Source organism: Paramisgurnus dabryanus, chromosome 7, assembly GCF_030506205.2.
Source record: "Paramisgurnus dabryanus chromosome 7, PD_genome_1.1, whole genome shotgun sequence".
Taxonomy (NCBI): domain Eukaryota; kingdom Metazoa; phylum Chordata; class Actinopteri; order Cypriniformes; family Cobitidae; genus Paramisgurnus; species Paramisgurnus dabryanus.
Window position 1 is genome coordinate 20,116,696 of NC_133343.1, and position 24,921 is coordinate 20,141,616.

At 35.7% G+C, this 24,921-nt stretch overlaps 3 protein-coding genes across 6 annotated transcripts in view; 2 read left to right on the forward strand and 1 right to left on the reverse strand.

Moving 5' to 3' along the window:
• Window positions 1-56: 56 nt before the first annotated feature.
• On the forward strand, window positions 57-12,245 carry dnai4 (dynein axonemal intermediate chain 4). The gene is made up of 17 exons (XM_065298232.2): window positions 57-188; window positions 476-635; window positions 743-918; window positions 1,047-1,156; window positions 1,248-1,377; window positions 2,188-2,327; window positions 2,458-2,646; window positions 3,286-3,471; window positions 4,821-4,969; window positions 5,068-5,154; window positions 5,423-5,574; window positions 7,349-7,506; window positions 7,862-7,989; window positions 8,101-8,199; window positions 8,587-8,813; window positions 10,270-10,423; window positions 11,242-12,245. The coding sequence occupies exons 1-17, from the start codon at window positions 139-141 to the stop codon at window positions 11,290-11,292; spliced, it is 2,346 nt and encodes a 781-aa protein (XP_065154304.1). The 5' UTR covers window positions 57-138; the 3' UTR covers window positions 11,293-12,245.
• Window positions 12,246-14,348: 2,103 nt separating this feature from the next.
• Window positions 14,349-15,397, forward strand: insl5a (insulin-like 5a). Its single transcript, XM_065264688.2, has 2 exons — window positions 14,349-14,544; window positions 15,252-15,397. Exons 1-2 carry the CDS (start codon window positions 14,349-14,351, stop codon window positions 15,395-15,397), a joined length of 342 nt encoding a protein of 113 aa, XP_065120760.2.
• A 2,932-nt stretch (window positions 15,398-18,329) lies between these two features.
• Window positions 18,330-24,921, reverse strand: part of sgip1a (SH3GL interacting endocytic adaptor 1a) — a 106,452-nt gene continuing 99,860 nt past the window's right edge. For all 4 annotated transcript variants that reach the window (XM_073815147.1, XM_073815149.1, XM_065239988.2 and 1 more), the window contains 4 exons: window positions 23,049-23,251; window positions 20,956-21,020; window positions 20,686-20,850; window positions 18,330-20,101 (listed from right to left, as the gene is read on the reverse strand). In XM_073815147.1, the coding sequence (XP_073671248.1) occupies window positions 20,079-20,101; window positions 20,686-20,850; window positions 20,956-21,020; window positions 23,049-23,251 (456 nt within the window). In that variant the 3' untranslated portion in view covers window positions 18,330-20,078. The remainder of the gene's footprint in view (window positions 20,102-20,685; window positions 20,851-20,955; window positions 21,021-23,048; window positions 23,252-24,921) is intronic.

The window sequence follows — 24,921 nt, forward strand, 5'->3', positions numbered from 1 at the left end:
CACATGGCAACCACAGCCGACCAATCAGAAGAAGTGTAGGAGGGGTCTGTTTCTAAGGTGATTCCAAACGAAATGGTGAAGCAACGGACTGTGTGTCAAGGTACCCGTTTATATCGCTCGTTTGTGAAAGTTTGAAACATGTTAAACACAACAGTCAAACAGAAGAGACCCGCTCCGAAAGCGACCAAGTAAGTTTTTATTTACTCAACGGACTGAAAGCAAAAACTGAGTCTGAAAGTAGGCTTGTACGGCTTGATACTACGCTGCTAAAACTGACAGGCGGATGAGGTCAAAGTACCGCGAGAGCGAGTCGAAATTAGATTTCTCCGTTTGATCGCGCTCGCGGTACTTTGACGTCATCGACCTGTCGTTTCTTACCTTACATCTTGTTGGAAAAATACAAAATAATAATTTTATGTTTTTGTCAACTACATAGGCTACATGTATTTACTAATAACCTTCTTGTTTCTTTCAGAATATCCAAAACACTGAATGTATCATCTGGAATATTGCATGCAAATCAAAGCTTCATAAAGAGCACCCGCAGTTCATTCAGCAGAAGAAGCTTCAGTTCAGGAGAAGATAGTAAAACTTTAGATAAGTGCTTTGGCCAACCACCAAAACACAATGTACAGGTATTTGTGACAGTTTTAAATGTGCATAGTACTGTGTAGTGTCTGTGTATTCTCTATTTTAATAATTGTATAGCATACAAACATTTTCTAAAGAAGACTTTTTTAAGGTGTTTGATGAAACTGGTCGGGATGTCGCTCCTCAGCCATTGTATCATGCAGATCCTGCAGTACAGTTTAAACAGGGCAAAACATCTACTATGCATGACAGATCATGGGGTACTACAACAGATTTCATGTCTTTAGCCCTCCAGACCAATGCAAGCTTGGCTGCACCATTTACAAGGTAATTTCCTCTGTGAAAACTGAAAAGCATCTTTTTTTTGCAGTACTGAAATAGATCATATCCATGATTTTGTTCATGTAAAATCACCATCAATATAGTAACAAGTGTGATCATTGATGTTATGTCAGGTCTTTATTGGGGAGCATTGTAGCATCCAAAACAAGCCAGTCGACAGCAGAATCAGTGGCTGATGAAGCTGAGGATGTCTTGAAACATGACCTAGCCACCAGTTTCTCAGGTCACACAGAATACAATTATTTCCTGAAAAATGTCTTTTAGTAAATTTTTAAAATTTGCATTTCATTCTTAACTGTGCTTGCTTTATGCAGATGTCCAGGTTGAGGAGGCCATGATAGACATCGTGGTAGATTGTTACCTTACTGAGACAGACACTATGTGGCTGTTAGACATTCCTTCAGTTTCTGTGTCAATAGATTCAAAGAATGCCGAGGCAATAAAGTGAGAACAAACATCACTTATCATCATTACTTGCCAGTTATATAAAAAACCACAACGTGACATTCCTATCTGTTTGTTTACTAGAATGACATTTAATGGGACACTCCACTTTTTTTGAAAATATGCTCATTTTCCAGCTCCCCTAGAGTTAAATATTTGGTTTTCACCATTTTGGAATCCATTCAGCTGATCTCCGGGTCTGTCAGTACCACTTTTAGCATAGCTTAGCACAATTCATTGAATCTGATTAGACCATTAGCATCACCCTCAAAAATAACCAAAGAGTTTCTATATTTTTCCTATTTAAAACTTGACTCTTCTGTAGTTACATCGTGTACTAAGACCGCCGGAAAAATAGAAGTTGCGATTTTCTAGGCAGATATGGGTAGGAACTATACTCTCATTCTGGCGTAATAATCAAGGACTTTGCTGCTGTAACATGGCTGATTTTATGCAGTGTCTAAAAATAGTCCCCTTAGTAACTTTCAATAGCAGGGGACTATTTTCGGGCACTGTGTAATATCATTGCGCCTTATTTTTTAGCGTGGTGCTAATGGTCTAATCAGATTCAATGGATTGTGCTAAGCTATGCTAAAAGTGGTAGTGCCAGACCCGGAGATCAGCTGAATGGATTCCAAAACGGTAATAAAATATTTAACTCTAGGAGAGCTGGAAAATTTGAAAATTTTGAAAAAAGGTGGAGTGTCCCTTTAAGTCATTATTACCTAAAAGCATATCTCTCAATGTGTATATTTAATGTAACACAAAATGTATCTTTCATCTTTCGTATCCATGATGTTTTTTTTTAAGGGAAAGGAACAATGCTTACAAAGAATTGTGTAAAAACAGACAAGGCAATGATAAATATGTGGAGCGCTCAATGCAGACATTCAATGGTGCCCTAAAGACAAAGGAGGTCCAATGTGATACTGTTACCTTGAAAGACAAAGGTGTGTCATTAAAGTTATTGAACCTTCATGTAATAGATGAATGCAATGAACATACTGAATATTTATGGTAATACAAAAAAAGCAACAGTATGACTTTGATATCCTTTGATATCCTTTGATATCTGTGCAGCTGTCATGTCTACCGTCTGGGACATGTATGATTCATTCTGCACTGAAACTGGAGAGGTCAGTGAACATGACACTGTAACGTTTTCTGAAGAAAAGAAGGCTGTTGTCCAAGGCAGATCCTCTATGAGTCTCCAAACCAACTCTAAGGGGATTGACATGACTGTTTCTATGATCAGCACCATCGGTGCAGGTGATTTTTGGTCATTATTGGTATTTGTAATTGGGATGGGGGTTATGACCAAATATCCATTTCACGAAATTAGATATTGTATTTCACAGAAACAATATATTTCACGGTATATATGTTTTCAGTTAGGGTTAGGGTTAGCTTTTAACTAAATGCTCAACACAATATTTAAATTTGGGCAAGTAAAAGTTAGAGTGAAAATGCCTAGAAGATAACAACAGATCAATTCTTGATAGACAGAATCTTGTTTTTAAATCAGTTATTCATTCTCTAGACTATTGAAGCTATAGTATGCATTCTATTTTGTATTTATGCATACATACATTAAAAATAGGCAACATGTAAAATGAATATATGCACAAACCTACAGGCAGGATAAATACATGCATATGAGACGGATCTCTAGATGTGGATTTTATAAATACTGTATGACAGGTGCTATGAGGTGATCAAAGATGTTTGTACCGTGAGTAAATGCCGCGTCAAACAATATCGCTCCAGCAGTGCACGCGTCACTGATAAACTGAATAAAACGTTTTATTATTAGATTATGTAGATTTTGTGGTTATTTTGCAGATTTATCTTATTAATGAATACAATGCAAAACAAATTTGCAAATTTGTTGTCTTCCTTTAATTTCAGGCAGTGGTGCGAGCTCTTATATTGAAATGGGTGCCTTTGCATCTCTGACGAAGGAAGAGCCAGACCCTGAGCTGATCTTACAGTCTGACAAATTCAAGCAGGATGTGGCTGTGATGGAGAGGGTGGTTCTGGAAAATATCTTCCAACCTAAGTTTGCTGCATACAGACAGCTGCCGGTCATAGAAGGTGATGACTTGCATGGGACGGTAACTTATAAATATAAACAGGGATCGGATTTTATTGAATACAGTAGTTCACTTAAAAAATTAAATTCTGTTACCCTCATGTTGTTCCAAACCAGTACAGCAGTGTTCTTCACTTCCAACCCTCTGCAGGACACCGGCTCTCCAGGATTGGGAGTGAAGAACACTGCAGTACAGTATGTTTTTGTTTATGTTAAACATTAAAAGAGAGGTTTAGTTAAAGGAATAGTCCATTTTCTTAAAAGAACAATCCAGATAATTTTCTCACCACCATGTCATCCAAAATGTTGATGTCTTTCCTTGTTCAGTCGAGAAGAAATTATGGTTTTTGAGGAAAACATTGCAGGATTTTTCTCATTTTAATGGACTTTAATGGACACCAACACTTAACACTTAACTCAACACTTAACAGTTTTTTTCAACGGAGTTTCAAAGGACTCTAAACGATCCCAAACGAGGCATAAGGGTCTTATCTAGCGAAACGTTTTTCATTTTTGACAAGAATAAATAACAAATATACACTTTTAAACCACAACTTCTCGTCTAGGTCCGGTCCAGCGCGACCTAACGTAAATGCGTAGTGACGTAGGGAGGTCACGTGTTACATATATAAAACGCACATTTGCAGACCATTGTAAACAATAAACTGACACAAAGACATTAATTAGTATCATTCCACATACAACAACGTAGGAACGGTCCTCTTCTAACACACTTGTAAACACTGGGGGGGAGTTTCGCGTTCATCCTCTGTGACCTCTTGACGTCATGACATATTGCGTGAGGTCACGCTGACGCTTTCAGGACTGGATCTAGACGAGAAATTGTGGTTTAAAAGTGTATATTTGTTATTTTTCTTGTCAAAAATGAAAATCGTTTTGCTAGATAAGACCCTTATGCCTCGTTTGGGATCATTTAGAGTCCTTTGAAACTCCATTGAAAAAAAAGTGTTAAGTGTTGGGGTCCATTAAAGTCCATTAAAATGAGAAAAATCCTGCAATGTTTTCCTCAAAAAACATAATTTCTTCTCGACTGAACAAAGAAAGACATCAACATTTTGGATGACATGGTGGTGAGTAAATTATCTGGATTGTTCTTTTAAGAAAATGGACTATTCCTTTAAGTAGTTATTAACAAAAAATTGTGTGAGCTCTATTTACTTTCATTGTATGGAAAATCAAATGAATAATTCTGCTACAATTAACTCTTTGTGATCATACAATTTTGGTGAACTATTTCTTCAAATGTACTCATTATTTTTATGTTTCCATAAGTTTAATATCATTTGCTATAAATTTCTGGAACATTTATCCAACATGCTGTGTTTATTAGATCCAGACCGTGTGCAGCCAGAAATGGAAGTGGACAGTTGGACAGATCCGAACAGCATGAGCCCATTCCTGGAGCACCTGTGGGCCTTCAGGTGTGAACTCACCATGGGCCGAAATATCAGCAGTATGACCTGGAACAAGAGAAACCCAGTACTATCCATATTTCCAGCACACATTTCATATATTTTGTTTTATACGTTTATATATTCAATGAAATGAAAATATTGAAATGTAGTGTTTGGTTGCAGGATCTTCTTGCTGTGGGATATGGAGAGTTTAATTTCAAAGATCAGAAATCTGGACTTGTTTGCTGCTGGTCTTTAAAGAACCCCACGGTACAAACTCACTGCTACACATTAAGATATGTTTTAATAAATACCACATTTAGCCACAGTGTTCATACTGCATTATAGCTTTTTGAAAAATTGCTTGTGTGATGGAAACTAATGTCTGCTAAATAATCTTACCTAATACAGATACAATAAAGTTCATGCATTTAAAGTGTATATAAACTCTATTGGCCACTATATGTGCTATATATATCATCTACAGTGTAGTGTTTCGGTTGAATGATGTTTAAATCTCTATGTTAATGTGTTTCAGTGGCCCGAGCGAATCTTTCATTGCGAGAGTGGGGTAACTGCTCTGGATTTCTCAGCTTGTAAAGCCAGTCAGCTGGCTGTAGGAATGTATGATGGCACCATTGCTGTCTATAATGTACAGAGCACAGAGCAAACGGCCATCATTGACAAAAGGTAGAGCTGTGTTAATAGTTATGTACAGTTAAATCGTTTTTTATTAGTGGTTATCAGCTGGTGGGTTGTGTCCCCAAAATTGGTCACATGGGTTGTTTAAAAGGATTACAATGTTAAAGGAGACATATCATGAAAATCTGACTTTTTCCATATTTAAGTGCTATAATTGGGTCATCCCAGTAACTAAGTTTTGGTAAACCATTCTCTGCAAGCATGTGAAAAAATAGGTAATTGAAATGTGTATCCCCTGTGATGTCAGAAGGGGATAATACTACCCCTTAATCTACACTATCCAACCACTGCACGGCCATTTAGTACAGAGATCAGCTCATTTTCATTTAAAAGGGAGACACCCAAAAACTGCACTTTTTTGCTCACAGCTACAAAGTGTCAATTTTAACATGTTATAATAAATTATCTGTATGATATTTTGAGCTAAAACTTCACATTCATACTCTGGGGACAGCAAAGATTTATTTGACATTTTAAAAAGAATTGTGAAATGTCTCCTTTAAATGAAAATATTAAAATAATACAATACAACAAATCATAGAGTTGTATTTAGTTACCATAGTTATATAAATATGTACAGCCACTTAAACATGTTTTTTTTTTGTTGACACCATTCCCATTCCCACCACTGACAGCAGGCACCCGCTTATTTTGGATCAACCTGCGCATTACTGTTGCCCATATGTTCAGTTAAAGTCTGTAGTGTTTTGGTATATATATTTATTGTAGTTTTTCCTTTTTATAGAATACCCCAAAATAAGGTGTATTTTATTCATTTAGCAGCCTAGAAAAATATTTGGCCTAGTGTTAGATTGATAAATTATAGCTCTGCTTGTTATTTGGGTCAGTGAGAATACGATTTGGCAAGATGAGAAATTCAAAAATATTTTTTAAAAACGTGTTTTAAAAGCATGCATCAGGTTTATTTCAATGCACGTAGTGTATTTATGTTAATTTTATGCCATAAAAAATTACATTTGCACCATTTTTATGAAAGTTAAGACTGAATGGACCTGAAAATGTCAAATGGTGTAACCGCCAATTGCTCCAAAGGATGAGAAATATTAAATATTTTATCCACCTTAACATAATATTAAGTATAATCATTAAAAAACATTTAAAAATATTATTTTATTAGTTATTTCTAAATGTAAATTTTAATGCGTTTTTGTAATATTTTTCTTGACATATGCTGAAAACAGCTGTTTTCTAAATAATCTTTGGCAGATGATGTAAAAATGTATGTAAAAAAATCTATTACACTAAACTAGCTGATTATATTTTCTTCGATAATTTTTTATGAATTTATTTATATTTTAATTCTAAAACATACTAGTTACACCGGTTTGCAACCACATTGACATTTTTGCAATTTTCCCCCAAATATTCTTTCAAAATGAAATAAAACCAGAAATTTTAGACTTGGTGCTCAAAAATGAGAATGTATGGAAGTAATTGCAAATTTACTTTGAAATTTTAGCCCTTTTACATTAAATTGAACCATACGGACACAAAATCATTAATGTCACATCATTGACCCATTTATCCATTTACAAAATGTAAATATTATTTTGAGCTTGTGGGGTTCAGTTATGCAGAATAACTTAATAATTTTTTATATTTCATTTTAAGGGTGTATAATGCTGCAAAAGTAAATAAATGTTTGTCAGTTGACAGCATTGAGTACTTTTCCGCATGCACAAATCTCTGTTGCAAACACTGTTTTGAATGTACAGTGACCTCTTGTGTTTCTCCATCGAAGTGACTCGGCCAACATGCACACAGGTCCAGTGTGGCATCTGAAATGGATTCTTAATGAGAAAGGGCGGTCTGGTGAGGATAAAGAGGAGATACTGATTTGTGTGTCCGCTGATGGACAGATTAGCAAGTGGTTCCTCCGCAAAGACCTGAAACGCACCGGTAATGATCATTGAGGATGAGATACATGCAATATTTCTGTGTGTATCCACACTCTAAAAAATGCAAGGTTGTTTTAAGCCATGCTGGTTAAATATTGGACAGAACACACTGCTGGGTTCAAAAATGATCCACTGCTACAAAAATAATCTTTATCTTGATCAGTTTTAAACCTTAACCTTTTAACATTATTAAAACTATAACTGTCTAATTCAAAGTTGAATTCATGAATATACAGTATATGAAAGTTTTTTATTTTATTTTGGTCTCTCGTAAAAATGTTTGAGTGGTTTTGGTAGAAATAGCTCAATTTCTGTTTTTCTAAAGCATTTGTTGACTACAGTCATTTGTCTGTTAGAGTTGATGAAACTGAGGAAAACTAAAGACAGAGATGAGAAAAGCACAAAACTGAGTACATATAAAAGCAAGTGTGATGTGCCAATTTCACGTCTGGGTTCAGGCCTGTGTTTCGATTTCAATCCTAAGGTGAGAACTACAGGAAGTGCAAATACTGTTTTAATGTATGTCACAAAATTTTATTCTAAAAAGTTATAATATTGAAGTTAAACGTTGTTCTACCATTCTGTTATGTTTCAGGATTCAAATATCTACCTGGCTGGAACAGAGGAGGGTGAAATACACAAGTGCTCTTATTCATATAATGAGCAGTTCTTGGATACTTACGAAGCCCACAAAGTATGATCCATACTTTTCTAATTATTTAAAGTTCCAACAAAAAATTACATTTCAGGTTTACAATGAAGAAACAACTAATATGTTTGTACAATTACATTTTTGTCTACAACACCTTAAGCAGTTACATAGTCATATAGTTTATAGGATCATGAGAAGCATTTTAGTGAAGCGACCCTAAACCTATATACAGGATATACTAGCACTATACCTACCATACAAACTGTAGCCATTAACAATAATGATAATGCTAAATCACATACAGCACAGTTTATTGGTGATGAAGACCTTACTGTTGTAGTGTATATCTCCTAAAACTGTAATATAATATCAGTCCTTTTAAAATCTTTAAACAACTTTCATTTCTGTTCACTACATATCTCTCCCTAGGGTCCCGTTTATAAGATAAGATGGTCACCGTTCAATCCAGATGTTTTCCTAAGTTGTTCCTCAGACTGGAGCATTCAGCTGTGGAAGCATGACCTGCTTACACCTGTCCTAAGTTTTACCTCCAGCCAAAAAGCTGTGTATGATGTTGTGTGGTCACCGCACTGCGCCACTGTGTTTGGAGCTGTCAGTGAGGGCAGGGTGGAGATCTGGGACCTGAGAATCAACATGTAAGAGCTTTCCACTTTCTTTGTCAGTTTTAACAGTCACATGGGCTAAAGTTGTAAGCCATGCGAAATAAATTTCTTTAGATAAAAGGTAATCAACAAAACTTCACAGTCAATGCTGCAGATCAGGAGTTGCATTATATGAATATGCACAAAATAAAGTGTGGTTTAGAAAATGTGAGATAACACTGATGATGATTCTGTCTAATTTTGGTAAGAAAAGATGTTACTGTAATACTTCATTCAGTGTTACTAGTCAAAAAGGTAAATGTTTAATATGGGCCATGTTAACCTTTTTTGTACAACGCATTACATTTTCTTGCTTGTGTTAAAACAAACAGGAATCTCATAACAGGCTGAGAAAACATGATCTTCAGAAACTTTGAGTATTTGCCAGCTTAAGGGCATGTTCTTCTCATTAAATCCAAAAAGGAACATATACTACATTTGATTCATATGGATGATTTTCGCGAAATTAGACTTATGAGGTGTCATAAAACATTTTTATACAAAAAGTAAATGCAAAGTAAGAGTATCAAAATAAGAAGCATACAGTTACAAACATCTCTTCATGTACCATTTTGCACATGATTTCAAAGGACATCATACAAACCAATTTTGTTGTTTTAAACACATTTAAGGGGGAAATTTTCATTACCGCAACTTGTCCATGACTGGATTTGCGTTCTTTGACATGGAAATATTTAGAATTAAAAAAATCTAAAAAATAAACAGCTTCAATGTATGTTATACTATAAACATTTACAGTAAAGAAACATGTGGTATTTGGTGATCATTGGTAAATGTAGGGACAATAATAAGGAATATAAATGTGTCCAAGACCAATTTTCTCACCCTCCACAACAATTTTCAGTCATTGTTTAAGCCCTCAAGGAACTAAAATTAAAAATAAATTGTTGGAAGGGACATAATTGACTGTGACACTCAAGATGGCTACCAGGTAAGCAGTTCTTATTTTTCTCTCCAGATAAAAGCTGAAATTTTGTTTGTCATAGTACCTAGACAACTTTTTAGTTCTCATTACCGAAAAATGAGTTTGTAAATGCATATATTTAATGTAATATCATGTTGCGGTAATGATAATTTTTGATAATCATAATCTAAAAAATGTAAATAATTCTATAGAAAATATTTTTTTAAATCCCCTAAAAATAATGATTATAGTAAGTTCAGACCTTAATCTTATATGTGCAAAAAAATTGGCTTCAAGGGATTTAAAAAAAATCTGATGCTGGACACCTTTTAAGTCTGGATTTCGTGAGAATCACCCATATATTAATGCTAATAATAATCTGATGATAATATTATTCATATTTTTTATTATAATTTTTTTTATTATCGAAATAGACTTTTCAAACCATTTATCTGCACACATAAGAAATATTCATGTATGTACAATTTTACCATTTATAATTTATTAATCGGTTTATTTTTACAGTCTTGACCCAACCATCGTAAACATGACCAGTCCAGAAATGAAGCCGACCAGTCTGCTGTTCACCTCTGAGACAGACTGTGTTCTGGTTGGGGACAGTGAAGGTGATGTCAGTGTGTACAAGCTCAAAAACTTTACTACAGGAGACAGCACACAGGTACTGTATGGCTTGTATCATATTTAATTTCCTACTTCTTTGTTTATCTGTTATCAAATAGAAATATTTTAACCTTACTTTTTTGTCTTACCATGCTTTCATTAAAGGTAACAGAGAATGAATAAAGTTTTTACCTTGTCTTAGTTGAATAACGGTAGTCTACCCGCATTCATGAACATCTCCGTTTCATAGAAATTCCTCCATTAAAAATGTCCGCCAAAAAATGGCCCAATCTGAACACTGGATACATTTACGTTAAATGCATCTCACTCCCCCCTGCACTGTCATTCAATTCCCTCCCCTTCAAAATAACTTGCATACATCCGGCCTCTCGCCTCCAATGGGAAATAAATTGCAGCAGTGTTCGCGAAGTTCAAGGCCAAGTGTCGAGTCACGTTCTGAGGTGTGCTCTTCTATCTGTAAAATTTTGGTCTGTCTGTGTTCTGAAGACGGCGAAGTACTTGCATTTCATAATAAGGTTGCCAGTTAAGCCCGAATAGATGCCAAATGGGTGCAAAACCACGCATTTTAAATCCCCAACCCTAATATAGCTTTCTGAGAGAGGTTTTTAGGAAGCTTCTAAGGCATTAGCCAAAATTTTGTTGTCTACATGTCACATCACAGAACAATAATAAATACCCCGTTCAATCATTCTATGTCACCTTTAATCTTTTGCTGTCTTGGATCTAAATTCTCATGTTTATTTTTTAAATCCTTTATTTAAATGCAGGCAGCTATATGGCAGGATTGTGTAACCTTTATGTAGAGTATTTATTTAAAGTACTGTCTGTACACATCTGTCTGATGTCTTTCAACAGGTAGATGCATTGGAGGATATAATTCAGTCTACACTGGCCAGTCAGCTCTGAGTGTCTGCTTGTCTGTCCTGTTTTTTATTTTGTTACTTTTTTGTTTATTTGTCTCTTTCTTCCCTCTTGTGTTCATCTGTGTCTTGTTATCTCTGATTATACAGCCCTTGTGTTTTCCTTGTTCTTGGTTTAGTCTTGTGTTCTGTTCATTGTCAAACTGGGTGACATTGACTCTATTTCTAAATTAAAATAAGCCCTTTTTTACTTTATGTAATAGTACGTGTATTGCTTCAAATATTGTTTTTCAAAAACAAAAAGCAATGTGATTAGGTCACTTTATTTTAAAGGCAATTATGGGATTTAGCGGCATCTAGCGGTGAGATTACAAATTGCAACCAACTCTGCATCGGGTATTTGCTAGACCAGTGTTTCCCAACCAGGGGCCGGGGCACACAAGGGGGCCTCAAGATGACTAAAAATTAAAAAAAATTGGACAAAACAAGCATTAAAATAAGCTAAAACAAGCACATTATTTTTTGGCCATTTTAGTAGCGAATATACATCGGTCTAGTCATTCCATGCTCTAATTAATTTAATTTGGAAAAATTGAATGAGTGGGGGCCTTCAAATATTGTTATGGGCAACTAGGGGGCCTTGAAGTGAAAAAGGTTGGGAACCATTATGCTAGACTACAGTCAATTGAAATGTGTCATGTGTGTTAATGGATAAAGAGTTTCTTTACTGCTTGCCCTCAGCACATTACATCCGAATTATGGCATCTGATCCCTATCACACTTTTACAAATGACTGTCATTACTGAACTATTGTTCTTTGTAACTTCTCAGAAACGCCCTATAATGTGTCCATTTTAGTGTTAATCAAACAATTTAGCAATAAAGATTCAACTAAGCTGACATAAACAAATACACTAGAGAGCTTTTAAAACTTGATAGCAGGAAGTGGATCCTGCTCTTTTGCTAATGTGACTGTCTGCATTGTGTGTATTGCGACTGTTTATCCACATGACCATGAATATGTTTAAAACATCTCTTCCATATAAAGTTTGTGTTCACTTCACTTAATGCGTTCAGGTAGTTGTCATGTCAAAATGGCCAAGCGTATCAAATACATAAAATATTAATAAAGAAATACGTTCACCCAAATATCATCATTTACCCACTATCGTGTTGTTACAAACCTGTATACATTTTTTTTTCTAAAGGGCCCTATTTTAACGATCTAAGCGCATGGTCTAAAGCGCACGGTCTAAACGGGCATGTCTGAACCGGCTTTTGCTAATTTAACGACTGGAAATTGGTTTACGCGCCAAGCGCACAGCCTAAAAGGGTTGTACATATTTTCGTAATGAGTAATGGGAGTGTTTTGGGAATAACGTGCAATAAACCAATGAGAGCCTTTAGCTCTCAACCCCTTAAAAAGTTGCACCTGGCACCATGCCTAATCTCTAATTGGAAAGCAGAATTTGGAGAAAAACTAAGCGGAGGAAGAAGACCACCAGTTTAAGATAAATGTAAAAAAAATTGTGTTGTTTTTATTTGTATTGAAATTATTATTTTTTTGGATTAATTCCTTTAAAAGCAGTTTTCTTCAGTCATGGAAGTAAAAATAGCCGGCTTTTAATTGCTGTAAATGTATTGATATCCTACATAATCATTGTAATCTCATGAAATAATTTGCAAATATGCAAGAAAAGATTTGTACTCGAAAAATACAAACAAGAGATAAAGAATTTACAAACGTGCGAAGAGCCGAAGCGTTTCAGCACGCGGACAGCGCCATGGATTTTTTTAAAAAGCATTACTTAAAATGTTTCTCATCTCACCATATCCACAGGTTCAGAGTCATCATATGCAATAAATCCGTGGGGATGCATTTGTTTAAAGCAAAACATTTATTTACTTACCAGTCTACAGGTGAAGCTGCTCTTTACGCCTTCTAACGTCTCATAATCGGTCCTCATTTATGTCCAAGAGACTCAATAATAATCTTTTACATTTCAATCCTTTAATCTTTCATATAAGCTTTTTTGTGCCGCTGCGCATCCATGTGCATGATAAGCAAACCCGCGTTGTCACGTTTGTAGCCGCATATTACTAACGCGCTCATTAAATAACAAAAACACTATTGTGCCATAGACTTTAGACCAGGTTTTTGTTGGTCAATGGCGTAGTTTATTTTAGTTGCCTCAAAAAAGCCCATGGGTGCAAAAATGGGCGCAAATGCATTTGCTATTTAAAAAACGTGGCGCTAAACGTGAAAATTATAGTTGCGCCAGGTTGAAACTAGCAAAAGACACTTGGTTCTATATTGCATTGCGCCGGGTGTATGATAGATCCCTATTTGTTAGAGTAACAAAAAATATATGTTGATTTGATATCATTTTTACAGTTTAACTTGCAGCTTGGCAAATAGATGTATAGAAGGTGGCATTTAAATAGAAGGGATTTTTTTTTTTAAATTATTAAAAATAATTTAGTAATTCACTGTTGTGTTACTATAATACTTACTGTGTTTTCCATGTAAAACCTGATATCTAACTAAAAAAAAGTATTTATCATCTCAGAGGTCACTTCAGCCATAAAACCATAATGGCTTATCATAGCCATATTGCAGTACCGTTTCTCATAGGCTATCTAAGTTTAAGGGAGCAGAACTTGATGGTCAAATCAGCAAACATTGGACATCTGTTTTGCTCGGGGAGCAGTGCTGGCCTTTATGTGACTAGATTATCCATTCATTAAGCAGAATATCACTGCAACAAGACCATTAAACTGAAGATGTTAAGAGACAACGACTCGTCCCGTAGGATGTAATTTAATTCCAGATTGGGGCAGTAAAGCACCTAAATACCTGCTGCTCTTTGTTTTTCAATCACCGATCGTTTGGAAACAATCATAAATATAAAGTTGTTTGACTTGAGGGGGCGAAAATAAGCAAAATAAGTAATGGGTGGGGTTTTGTCAAGATGAACCGGCATGACCCAAACAAGATGCATCCATAAATTGGGGTCGCGTCCCATGAGATAATCACAATTGTCTAAAGAGAGGTTTAGAGACCCAGTAGGAGAAGCTGAGGGCAGATCAGGAGAAATCACAATGAAACGTTTGAATACACATACACTGCTGTTGCCAGTTTTGCTACTGTGGGTTGTGTGTAGCGTATCTGAGGTGCAGGCGCAGGTAAGAACCGTCAAGCTGTGTGGCCGTGAGTTCATCAGGGCCGTCGTCTACACCTGTGGGGGATCCAGATGGAGGAGGTTGAGCAGTGTGCAGGATATGGAAGCTGAGCAAGGTGAGTTCTGAACTGCACATGAAAAGCGAAGCTTTTGTTGTCAGTTCCCATGTCTTCAAACAAAAAGTACCTCTGTGATGTTATGCTTTCCATGTTTGTATTTAGGTTTGATATGTTAATATTGGGTATGTCACTGAAGGGATCATAAACTGACAATTTTACAGCATTTAAAAAAAAAAGAAAATACTTTTAAAATGTATTAGTATACAACTATTTCATGCTGTAATATGTGAATCATGTTTTACTAATATGAATATTAATTGTAACATTTAAAAAAAAATCCTAGTGTCTATTTCTCTATATCAAGCCTGTTGATATTTAACAGAACACTGCTTTAATCATATTACATTTTACTATCAGTGCGGTCAAGTCTTTATCAACAGATAAACAACTTCTGATGATATTATATTAACTTGAGTTCAAGTATGGAAAGTAGGGAACATCTGAGTCCTTATCATCAGTCTACAAACATGGCATTTATAAATGCTATATAATCTTAGATAGAAATCCCCTATAGCTTTAAATAACATGGCCAATTTTAAATTGGTAAACAAAACACTGATTTTAAATTGGGGAAAAACACTGATGTAAGTAATTTCCACATGATACATTTTTTGTACCATTACCTATTTTAGGAAATCAAGATATCATTTTAACTTTCTAACAGGATAACATTTTAACTAACTATTCTGTTTGAAATGTCACAGGGGTTTTGAATGATGATCCGAGTAGTGCTGAAGATCTAAGTGAGGGTTTGGGATCTGATCTTTCCAGAAGAGACATGAATAATGTGATGACAAACATGTGTTGTCACGTTGGCTGCAAGAAAAGTGACCTTGCGTTTCTCTGCTGAATGTTTGGTTTTATATGTGTCTCTTTGTTTTCGTTCATATTGTTGTGTGTTCATATAAGGCTTATTTATAAAGTGTACAATAACTTAATTTGTGTAAGAAAATGATGATGGATAATGCTAATATGTAAATTCTTAATATCTGTTAAAGTGACATTGCATGTTAGGGTAAAAAACAGAAATTAAGGCATTTTAATTTGTGAATGTTTTAATTTGAAAACAGTGTCAATAAATGTTGTGGCAAATGCAAAGTTTTTTCCTTTTTTGAGTTTTTTACTTTTTAGAAAGTGTTAACAAGGTACAATAATATAGTTATTGTCATGTTTAATCTACCAAATATATATATGAAGAGTTTCGTTGCAAAATGAGATAACTCCATTTTTAACATTTTTGTCAAAACATGTTTATTATTATGATATTATTTTGTTTTATGGTGCTACTTAGCGGTATTTTTAAGTTATGAAGGTTTAAATCAAAACCACTGCAGTTGAATTGATATTAACTGGAATGCACAACAAAAAAACGAGATTTCTTTAAAATAAAAATAAAATTATTCCCATAAAATTGTATAGTATAGTATCTAATATGTCTGGCTCTCTCTCAAGGGTTTTTCCCTCCATAGGACTTTTTCCTTTTATTAAATTCGTTTTTTTAGGAGTTATTTAAACTCATAGGGAGTCAGCTGACATTGGCTTAGCGTGAGCTCTCTTCTATAGACTTTTTTTATTACACAAATGCAAGAATTAGATTTACGCAATTACGCCTCTGGTCGGAACTTTTCTTCCAGCCTCTGTTTGTTTAATGGTCTGACTAGTTGCTAAACTGAACTCTTGAACAAATACCTCACGTTGAAAATAAAAATTCCTAGGTAATCTACGTGTTGTTTATTTTGCTTCTTATATTAATAAACTAAAAGGACTTTGTTATTTATTCTTTGCGGAGTGTTACTGCTGAAACCGTCTATATATTACATTATTACTACGCTCGGTAGAACGGTTTAATCGTAGCAGCTGTCTGCTACTTGTGTTGTCCCTTGATTTTTAAGTATTTTTTCTTGCTTTTATTGATGTAAAGCTGCTTTGAAACAATCAAACAATTTGGAAAAGCGCTATATAAATAAAATTAAATTGTCACTGTAAAAAGAATAGTTCAATAATATAAGTCTATAATATTTAAATAGTGGTGTAAGGTGGATTGTTTGTTTAAAGCTTGTTGGTTCTCAAACTTTTTCGGCATGTGGCCCCCCAGTGTACGGTTTTTCGCTTTGTGGCCCTCCAAAGAAAATTTATGAATTTACCTGAGTTAAACAAAACACATTCAATTATACTAAATTACAGTGTAGTAATGTTTGTTAGTAGCTTTATTTTTCAGAGGTTAAATTGCACAAAAATTATAAAAAAATTAATGTATATTATAAAATATCATAAAACTGGCACCATCAGTTTGAAAACCAATGGTTTAAAGGTCTAATTATGGAGTTTAAGCGGCATCTTACTGTCCGACTGTATATTGCAACCAACAGCTTACCCCAAAGCATACATATATATGTCGCCTTGGCTACGGCAGTTCATTGGAACGAGTGCGTCAAATAGAGACGTCATCTTGGAACAGTGTCAATTTAGGCAAAGGTGTAACGGAAATAAAATCACCCTAATTTTTTTTTTGGTTCGTTCCAACAGTAAGACATGTATTTAGCATTAAGTCTTAAGAAAACTTAAAGTTTTATATTAAGAAAATCTACTTTTTCTAACTATAATGCATAGTGCTAGTAGGCCTAACATCCATACGCAGCACAAAAGGCCGGCATCGTCCATGAATTTGAAGTACAGACAGAGATAGCAGCATTACCTAGCTACTTCTATGACAGGACCCCTGTCCCAAGGTGACATCTAGTGTATATATCTATGACCCCAAAGGTCACTCTTCTTTTACGAAATGCATAGTAAAGCTATGGTAGTCACCACAGGAAAAACACATCATCGTCTGCCATAGATTTATAAACTAGATGTCGCCTTTGCTACGGCACTTCATTGGAATGAATGCATCAATAGAGCCGCCATCTTTGAACAGGGGAGCCCCTCCTCTTTAATGCATCAGCATCAACGTAGGCAAAGGTCTAATGGGAAAAAAAATCGTCATGGATGCGATTTTCTTTTTTTTATAGCAGCGTTTCCTAGCTACTTCCTATGACAAGACCCCAGTTCCAAGATGGACGGCAGTTTTGACGCATGCTAAGAACCCCAACGCGACATCTAGTGTATACATCTATGATCGTCTGCGACAACGTAGTAACAAAACACACTCTTTATTGTAATGCACTGTAAGTCACGTTTGATAAAAGTGTCTGCCAAATGCATAAATGTAAATGTATTATGTTCCATTAGGTATATATTTGGTTTTAATATGTACTTTTGAGATAGCCTGCTAATATCTATCTTTGAAATACTAATACACACTCTTTACCTAATATGAACTGTTTAGGTGCAATTAAGCTGTACTTTTTGAAAGGGTATAGCTCTAGTGAAAGCTGGGGTACATATTTTGACCTTTTTGTTTGAGAGCATTTTGTACACTTTTGTAAAACATGTACAATCATAACGCACAATGCATCCATTTATCAGGCTTATATATTTTATTGTTTTGGAAAGAGCAAAGTAATCTCAGTATCTCAGATCTTCAATAGTATTTGTACAAACACAGCTTGCACATGTCGCTGGGAAGAGATGGTGTACAGTTACCAGACAGCACGCGCGCGCACACACATATACAAGCACACTCACAAACTCCGCTTCACACTAATGCTACATTCACACACATCCACATACATGAGATTTCTTACGTCTGAGCATCTGACCGACATTTCACTTTGAACCATGTAGACATACTGTACTTTTTAAGCACTACACTGAATTGAATTCATAGGAGTTTTTCTTAGATTTATATCTCAGTGCAATTAAAAACCCTTTATAGTTACAGTGGTCAGAAAATATACAATGCAGTCTTAATGCAGATGGAGACAAACCTATGAATCACAAAGCACCAGTAATCTCTCAGAGCCATCACGACGTCTACATCAGACACTCAAAGATCCATGTAACCGAGTCATGTTTGTTCTTGACATTAAACATCAGAGCATCCGGAAAGTTAAACAGTAACACAGTGTTTTTTATCTTTTCGTTTTTTCCACAAGAAACAATATTTTTCACTTTATTCATAAGTTTTAACATTTAAAAAATATTCAGCTTATTTTCTCTCTTACAGGACAATTCTGGATATACACAAACAAACGGAAAAAAAGAAAGAAAAAAGTGATTTGGTCATTTAACCACTCAAAAAAACCTCGTCATCTCACAGAGACCGTTACCATTTGCGAAATAAAGATGTTCTCAAGCGCAGGGGTGGTGGGATATGGGCTCATGCTCGGGAATACAGTATGTGCTGTGGGGTGTAGAGGCTGAATACAAACACATTTGCATGAATGTATAAAGAATAAACGAAAGCTGACAATCCATGTTGTAACTAATACAGTAGTGCTGCTATACATAACACTGTAATAACATTAAGCTTGATGCATCTAGGTAGATATAGTATCCCGTTTCAGTTTTTAAATGTTTACCCTGACCCATATATAGCCTAGCATAAATTTTCTTTTGCACTTGAGTTAAAAAAATTCCATCTGAAATAAATGTAAAAATTATACCTCAGCATTATACTGTACACGCCTTAACCAACTACACAAATAACAAAAAGTCCTAAATCGTGATACCATTCAAAGTCTATTCATATACAGTGTATCTTTTATTTTGTTTGTTTTTTTACAACAAATTATCATGAATAAATAAAAATAGAATGACGTAAATGTACTCTGATGTCTTACACTGTTCCCTTGGGAACAACAGAAAGGCTATTTAATAGTACAAGAAAACACTCACGGCTTTCAAGATATATATTTATATATTATCAATTTATATTTGACTTTTTTCTTGGGAAATTTTTTTGTCTATTACAAGCAGGAGACTTTTAAAGCCATTGCTTTTTAAAAATCCTGACATAATACAATTTCTATTGTTTTCCAATCCTTAAGTTAACCTGAATGTACTAAATTAAAAGGTGAGATTCCTGAATTCTTTTTACATGACCAATTATTCATGAGCAATATCAAATCCTGTTCAGACATGCAACAATACAGCGCCATCTTGTGGCGGACGGCTCAATTACAGTATGTTTTAAACAGAGCCGGTTTTTATCCTCACTAAGAACTTTAGATCATTTCCTACCTACATTGTTTTGAAATGTGATACCTTTGACAAGCCTAATGCACAGAGTAATAAAACCATTACATTTGTGTACCACATTTAAAGTGGGATACAGAGAATTCAGGTTCAGGCACAGCCAACACCACATCGGACAGAAATAGAGGCTAAACCTTACGAACAAACCCGGGCTATTTAACTGCAGTAATACAGATGTGAATACAGTTCACAAATATAAAGTAGTACACCCTAAAACGGTCCACATTTGTGTAATGCAACTCATTTAATACTGCTGGAGTGTGTGAGGTCCACCTGTATTGTACATCTACAAAGGTTCACCCGTAAGGTCAAGTACAAGTCAGGGTTGTGGTCTGTCCTGTGTTTTGAATTGTCATAGTTGGTCCAAAATATGCAGACTTGCAAGATGTTGTTCAGTTGTCTGCCATGTATTTTCCTAGGATAAATGCACACATACACAAATTTACATTCGGCAATATGCATTGTCACGGCCCCTCCCCTGTCTTGCATGCGTGGTTCTTCCTGCAGGTAGCAGAGGGTTGTTGGTAATTGGAGCCACCTGGGCTCAGTGTATTTAAACTGCCACACTAACCACTTTGCTCTCTCTCCCTGCTCCTCCAGGTATGATCCTGTTTTGTTTGTTCTTTTGTAGTTTTACTTAGGTTTCAGACTCATGCATCCATGCACTTTACATACATCCTATATTATGACATTTTCACATTTCATTTTTTCCAGACGAGCCCCCACTTGTCACAGGCCGACTCATAGTCTGTGGCAAAAATGAGGGGACACAACTACAGGTATAGGCCAAAAGGTATTTTCTTTATTATAAACAAAACTATGAACTTAAAACAAAAAAATGAAATGTGAAAATGTCATAATATAGGAAGAACCACGTCTGCAAGACTGTCATTATACTAATCGAAAAAGTACTAATTAACCAAGAGATGCACATTTGCTTTATCAGCTGTCTTGTACGAGTTTCTGAAAACAGAATTTGGGTTAGTGCTTTTACATTACCTGCTGCAAATCTCTTCTTGATGAGTGAAAAGCGATATCCAAGGCCAACAAGCTCAATGTCACAGCCTGACAGAGTGCTGCCCTCACTGGTGAACTGTACTGCCACTGGAGCGGGCTTACTGGGACCATCAGTGAGCTGGAAACGAGCCAGTAGAGATCCCACTCCTGGAGAAAGATGAGAAAAAGTAAAAAGAAAGATTAAGAAGTTTATATATATAAACAATGCATGCATAACAAATCCATCGCTCTACTTGAGATAACAAATCTCACCTGCATTTTCAGATTTCTGTGAAATATCTGGAATTTTCCACAAGATTCTCTGCTGCTCTGGATTCCTTTAAAGATCAAGTACAGAAAACTGAGGTAATCTGCCAAAAAGATCTCATTTCACTATTAAGACAAGATAAGGGCCTGGGCTGATCGACCCAGTGCCTTTGACTGGAAGAGCCCAAGAATACAATTAATAGCTGGGATTGATGCCTAAAAAGCCTCTATAACATACTATAGGGCTAGGCGGTATATTGAGTTTTGAATGTAAATCGTAATTTTTTCCCCAACAAGATATATAATGAGACAACACAAAAAGGGACTATGACCTTGTTCACAGTACGTTTACATGCAACCAAATAATCTGTTTGTAATCGTATTAATGGCTCGATCGTATTGGAAAGCCTTTATGTAAACACCTTAATCAATTCAATTGAGGACGATCGGATGCAAATTTGGATCGTATTGGGGGAGTGTACTTCAATCTGTGATCCGATACGCAGGAGAAAAGTAAGCATGTAAACGCTTGAAAGGTAGGATTTTCACAATCGGATGCAAAAATAAATTGTGCACATGTGCAGAACCTTTGTGCTTAAGTTCACGTCTCTTATTTACCTCTTATATCACATGATTCATGTCACAGAAACACGCAATAGCATGGCATCATCCATTATTAAGATAACATTAATGGGTTTACACGCTTAACAGTCTGCAGCGTTTATGTGTACTTTTAAAACATTAGGCTACTTAAAGCAATAAAATAGCGTTGTGCCTTTTGAAAATTGTCTTTTCATTGCCTAAATCTGAAAACTTCTTAAGAACAACTTTATCCAACTCAACTTTGTACATTTATCTCGACGAGAGATGCTGTCCGCAGCGTTGCCAAGTAGTCTGCTTTTTTCGAGTTTAGATTTGTTTCCACCAGTAGTCATTTTTTCTGCGGTTAAAGATGAAATTATTTTATTGATTAGTTATCGATATTTGGGCTGTGAACGTCATTAGGATGCTTTTGGGCTCCTTTTGAATGTCCATTCGGATGGTTTTGATATGCGAATCTGGCAACCCTGGCTTTGCACTTGCGCAGACGTTCGGTTTATATATCGGCTAGGATGAGACAATGCTATCCACACATGGAGGAAAACCAGGTTTTGACATTTTATTTTCATGATAAGCTATTTTAGTTTTATTTACATGAGGCTTTGACTTGCAAGTAAACATCTATTCCACTTTGCAGAAAATGCTGAGATATTTATTGTATGTCACAATGCATCCCAAAATTTAAATAATATGAATTGTGGTCAATAGTGTCCATCCCTACTCTACCAGTAAAATTGCAAAAAAGCTTATGCTGTGAATTCTTGGTTTTCAGGCATAATTTGTAAAGTTAACAAAAATTGTACACCCCAAAATGAAAATTTGCACATATTTTAATTTTAGTTTCCCTCAAGCCATCTTTGGTGTATATGACTTTCTTCTTTCAGCCAAACACAGAGTTATATTTAAAATTATCCTGGGTCTTTATAATGGGATTGGATAGTGCCCAATTTTTTTAAGCTCCATTTTAAGCCATATAGTTATTAAGGTGTTCTGATTTGAAGCAATGAGTTTTTGTAGAGTTGGCTCAGAAGTCATTCTTCCCCCTGATATTAACTCTCTCATGAACACACATACTGCTTCACCTCAAAAGACATTTTATAACTTTAAAGATTAGTTACACATTAGAAATGGCAATGTTGTGGTTGAATAGTGCAGATTAAGGGACGACATTATCCCCTTCTGACATCACAAGGGGAGCCAAATTTCAATTAGCTATTTTTTCACATGCTTGCAGAGAATGGTTGAGCAAAACTAAGTTACTGGTTAGTTCTTTTCACATTTTCTAGGTTGATAGAAGCACTGGGGACCCAATTATAGCACTTAAACATGGAAAATTTAGATTTTCATGATATGTCACCTTTAAAATTTGTCCCAAGCACTTGAGTTTAAGTTTAAGACTTTGAGATTTTAAAACACCAGATCTTGCACTACCCCATTATTTTTTTTTTTACAATCCATTAAGTTTATAATATTTTTGTGTTCAGTTATTGATCTCTCACCATGCAGCTGTGGGATGCACAGCCTGCAGTTTCGACACTCCTCCGTCCACTGGGATGAGAAACTGAACATTGTTAAGGGCGACAGGAGTAGTCATTGCCCCACCGTTGTATTTGTAGTCTATCCTCAGATCTGTACTGGTGGGCTCACACCTCCAGCTTACTGCCAGATTTAAAGGAGTGGACTGTAGACCTTTCGGTAACACCTGATGAACACAGACAGAAATAAAGATACATGTCACATCTTGAACCTATGCAATACAGAAATTCGCAACTTGTGGGTTGTGACTCAAAAATATTGTGATGCAGTTATATTGAGGGAAGTTTGAGCGAGAGGGGGAGTAGTCGGGAGTGATGGTGTCAAAGTGCTGCAAACTAAGTGCTCTTCCGCCATACAATATAGTTCTCATTTTTATCGTTTTATTTTATACAACCATACTTACTCGTGTAACTACTCATGTAAAAGTCTTTAAATAGGGAAAACATGGAAGTGTTTGGTGGCTTCTAAATTCATCCCTGTTTGGATCCTAAGGAATGAATGGGGCTAGGCTAAATGCTAACACATTTATGACATGCTGACATTTATTACACTTGGCATTAACATGCGTTTTCGTCGATCGGATCGCAAGTGGACGACGTTAATGCCAGGTGTAAACGGTGTTCAAAACGTTTTGAGCTCTTCCACTTTCAACCACTTTCAACCACATTCAGAGGTAGTCGAAACCACTTTCGATCGGATCGCTTTAGAGTTGCGGAACGCATATGTGGTTGAATGCGTTCGAACAACCACACGCGACCGCCTTCTCTCCGCCCATTTATCTAATCTGAGGTATTAAACACAAGTTTTACTTTTTTTTTTTTTACTTCTGGCGTGAACATACGGTGAACAGCGCTATTTTTAGCCTTTCATTGATAAAACTAAAGCGGAGGATCTCCGTAGTTTCGTTTTGAAAGCGTGTGAAAGTTGCGCGATCCTATTGCGCTGAAAATTCAAAGAAACCTCTTACATACACACGTACAAAACACTGTGCAGCATGTTTACTTGGTAAACAAGCAGTGGACTCCGACATAATATTAAGCCCTATTCGGACGGGATTAGTATTACAGGGGGACCTCTGAGAAAATCGTGCTTCTCAGAGGTCCTCTGTGTTTTTAATCCCGTCCGAATCGGCCATGTCTGTGTTTTTCTCTGACGACCTCCGTAAGAATTCCAGAGCAATTTACCTACTGTTTTTCGCCGAACTCAGAGGTCCTCTGAGAAATTTAATCCCGTCCGGATGCAAATGTCTGTGTTTGCCCGCAATATCTTTTGAAAACGCGGTTCATTTCGTGTTTTGGCCAACTTGATCTGCCGTAAGGTCTTACTAATGCGCGTATATTGTATTTCCTGAGTCCCATTCATTCAGATATGGATGTTTTTTCGCATTCGGCAAAATAAAGTAATTAAATCAAGACGAGCTGAATATCATACACTGTTAAGACTAAACACTGATATATCATTAACATTATAAGAAACTCCGTTCAAAGTTGTTCAACGCCGGAATGGTAATGTTAATTAATAAAGATATTAAATTGTATTAATCATTATTTCTTCATTATTTTGTGTTTGTTATAAGCAGACAGTTATATAAAACACGTAGGCTAATGTTACTTTAGTAGGATTTGTATATTTTATTTTTATTTGTTAAAATTAAATTAATAAATTACATGTTCTGTCATGATTTTACATTTAAAGCAAAATATTAAACATTACAAACACGCGTATCCAGAGCACGTGCTACTGCAACGCCCAAATGAAGAAACAGACACTCCCATCTCTGGAATAGACTGCATCATTTTAATCCCGTCCGAATCGGTACATAAAATCACAGACGTC

Coding starts and splice junctions, on each gene's coding strand:
- dnai4 (XM_065298232.2), top strand. CDS start 139: ATGTTAAACACAACAGTCAAACAGAAGAGACCCGCTCCGAAAGCGACC. Junction 2,647..3,285: donor GATCAGCACCATCGGTGCAG/GTGATTTTTGGT, acceptor CTTTAATTTCAG/GCAGTGGTGCGAGCTCTTAT. Junction 7,990..8,100: donor GTTTCGATTTCAATCCTAAG/GTGAGAACTACA, acceptor GTTATGTTTCAG/GATTCAAATATCTACCTGGC.
- insl5a (XM_065264688.2), top strand. CDS start 14,349: ATGAAACGTTTGAATACACATACACTGCTGTTGCCAGTTTTGCTACTG. Junction 14,545..15,251: donor GGATATGGAAGCTGAGCAAG/GTGAGTTCTGAA, acceptor GAAATGTCACAG/GGGTTTTGAATGATGATCCG.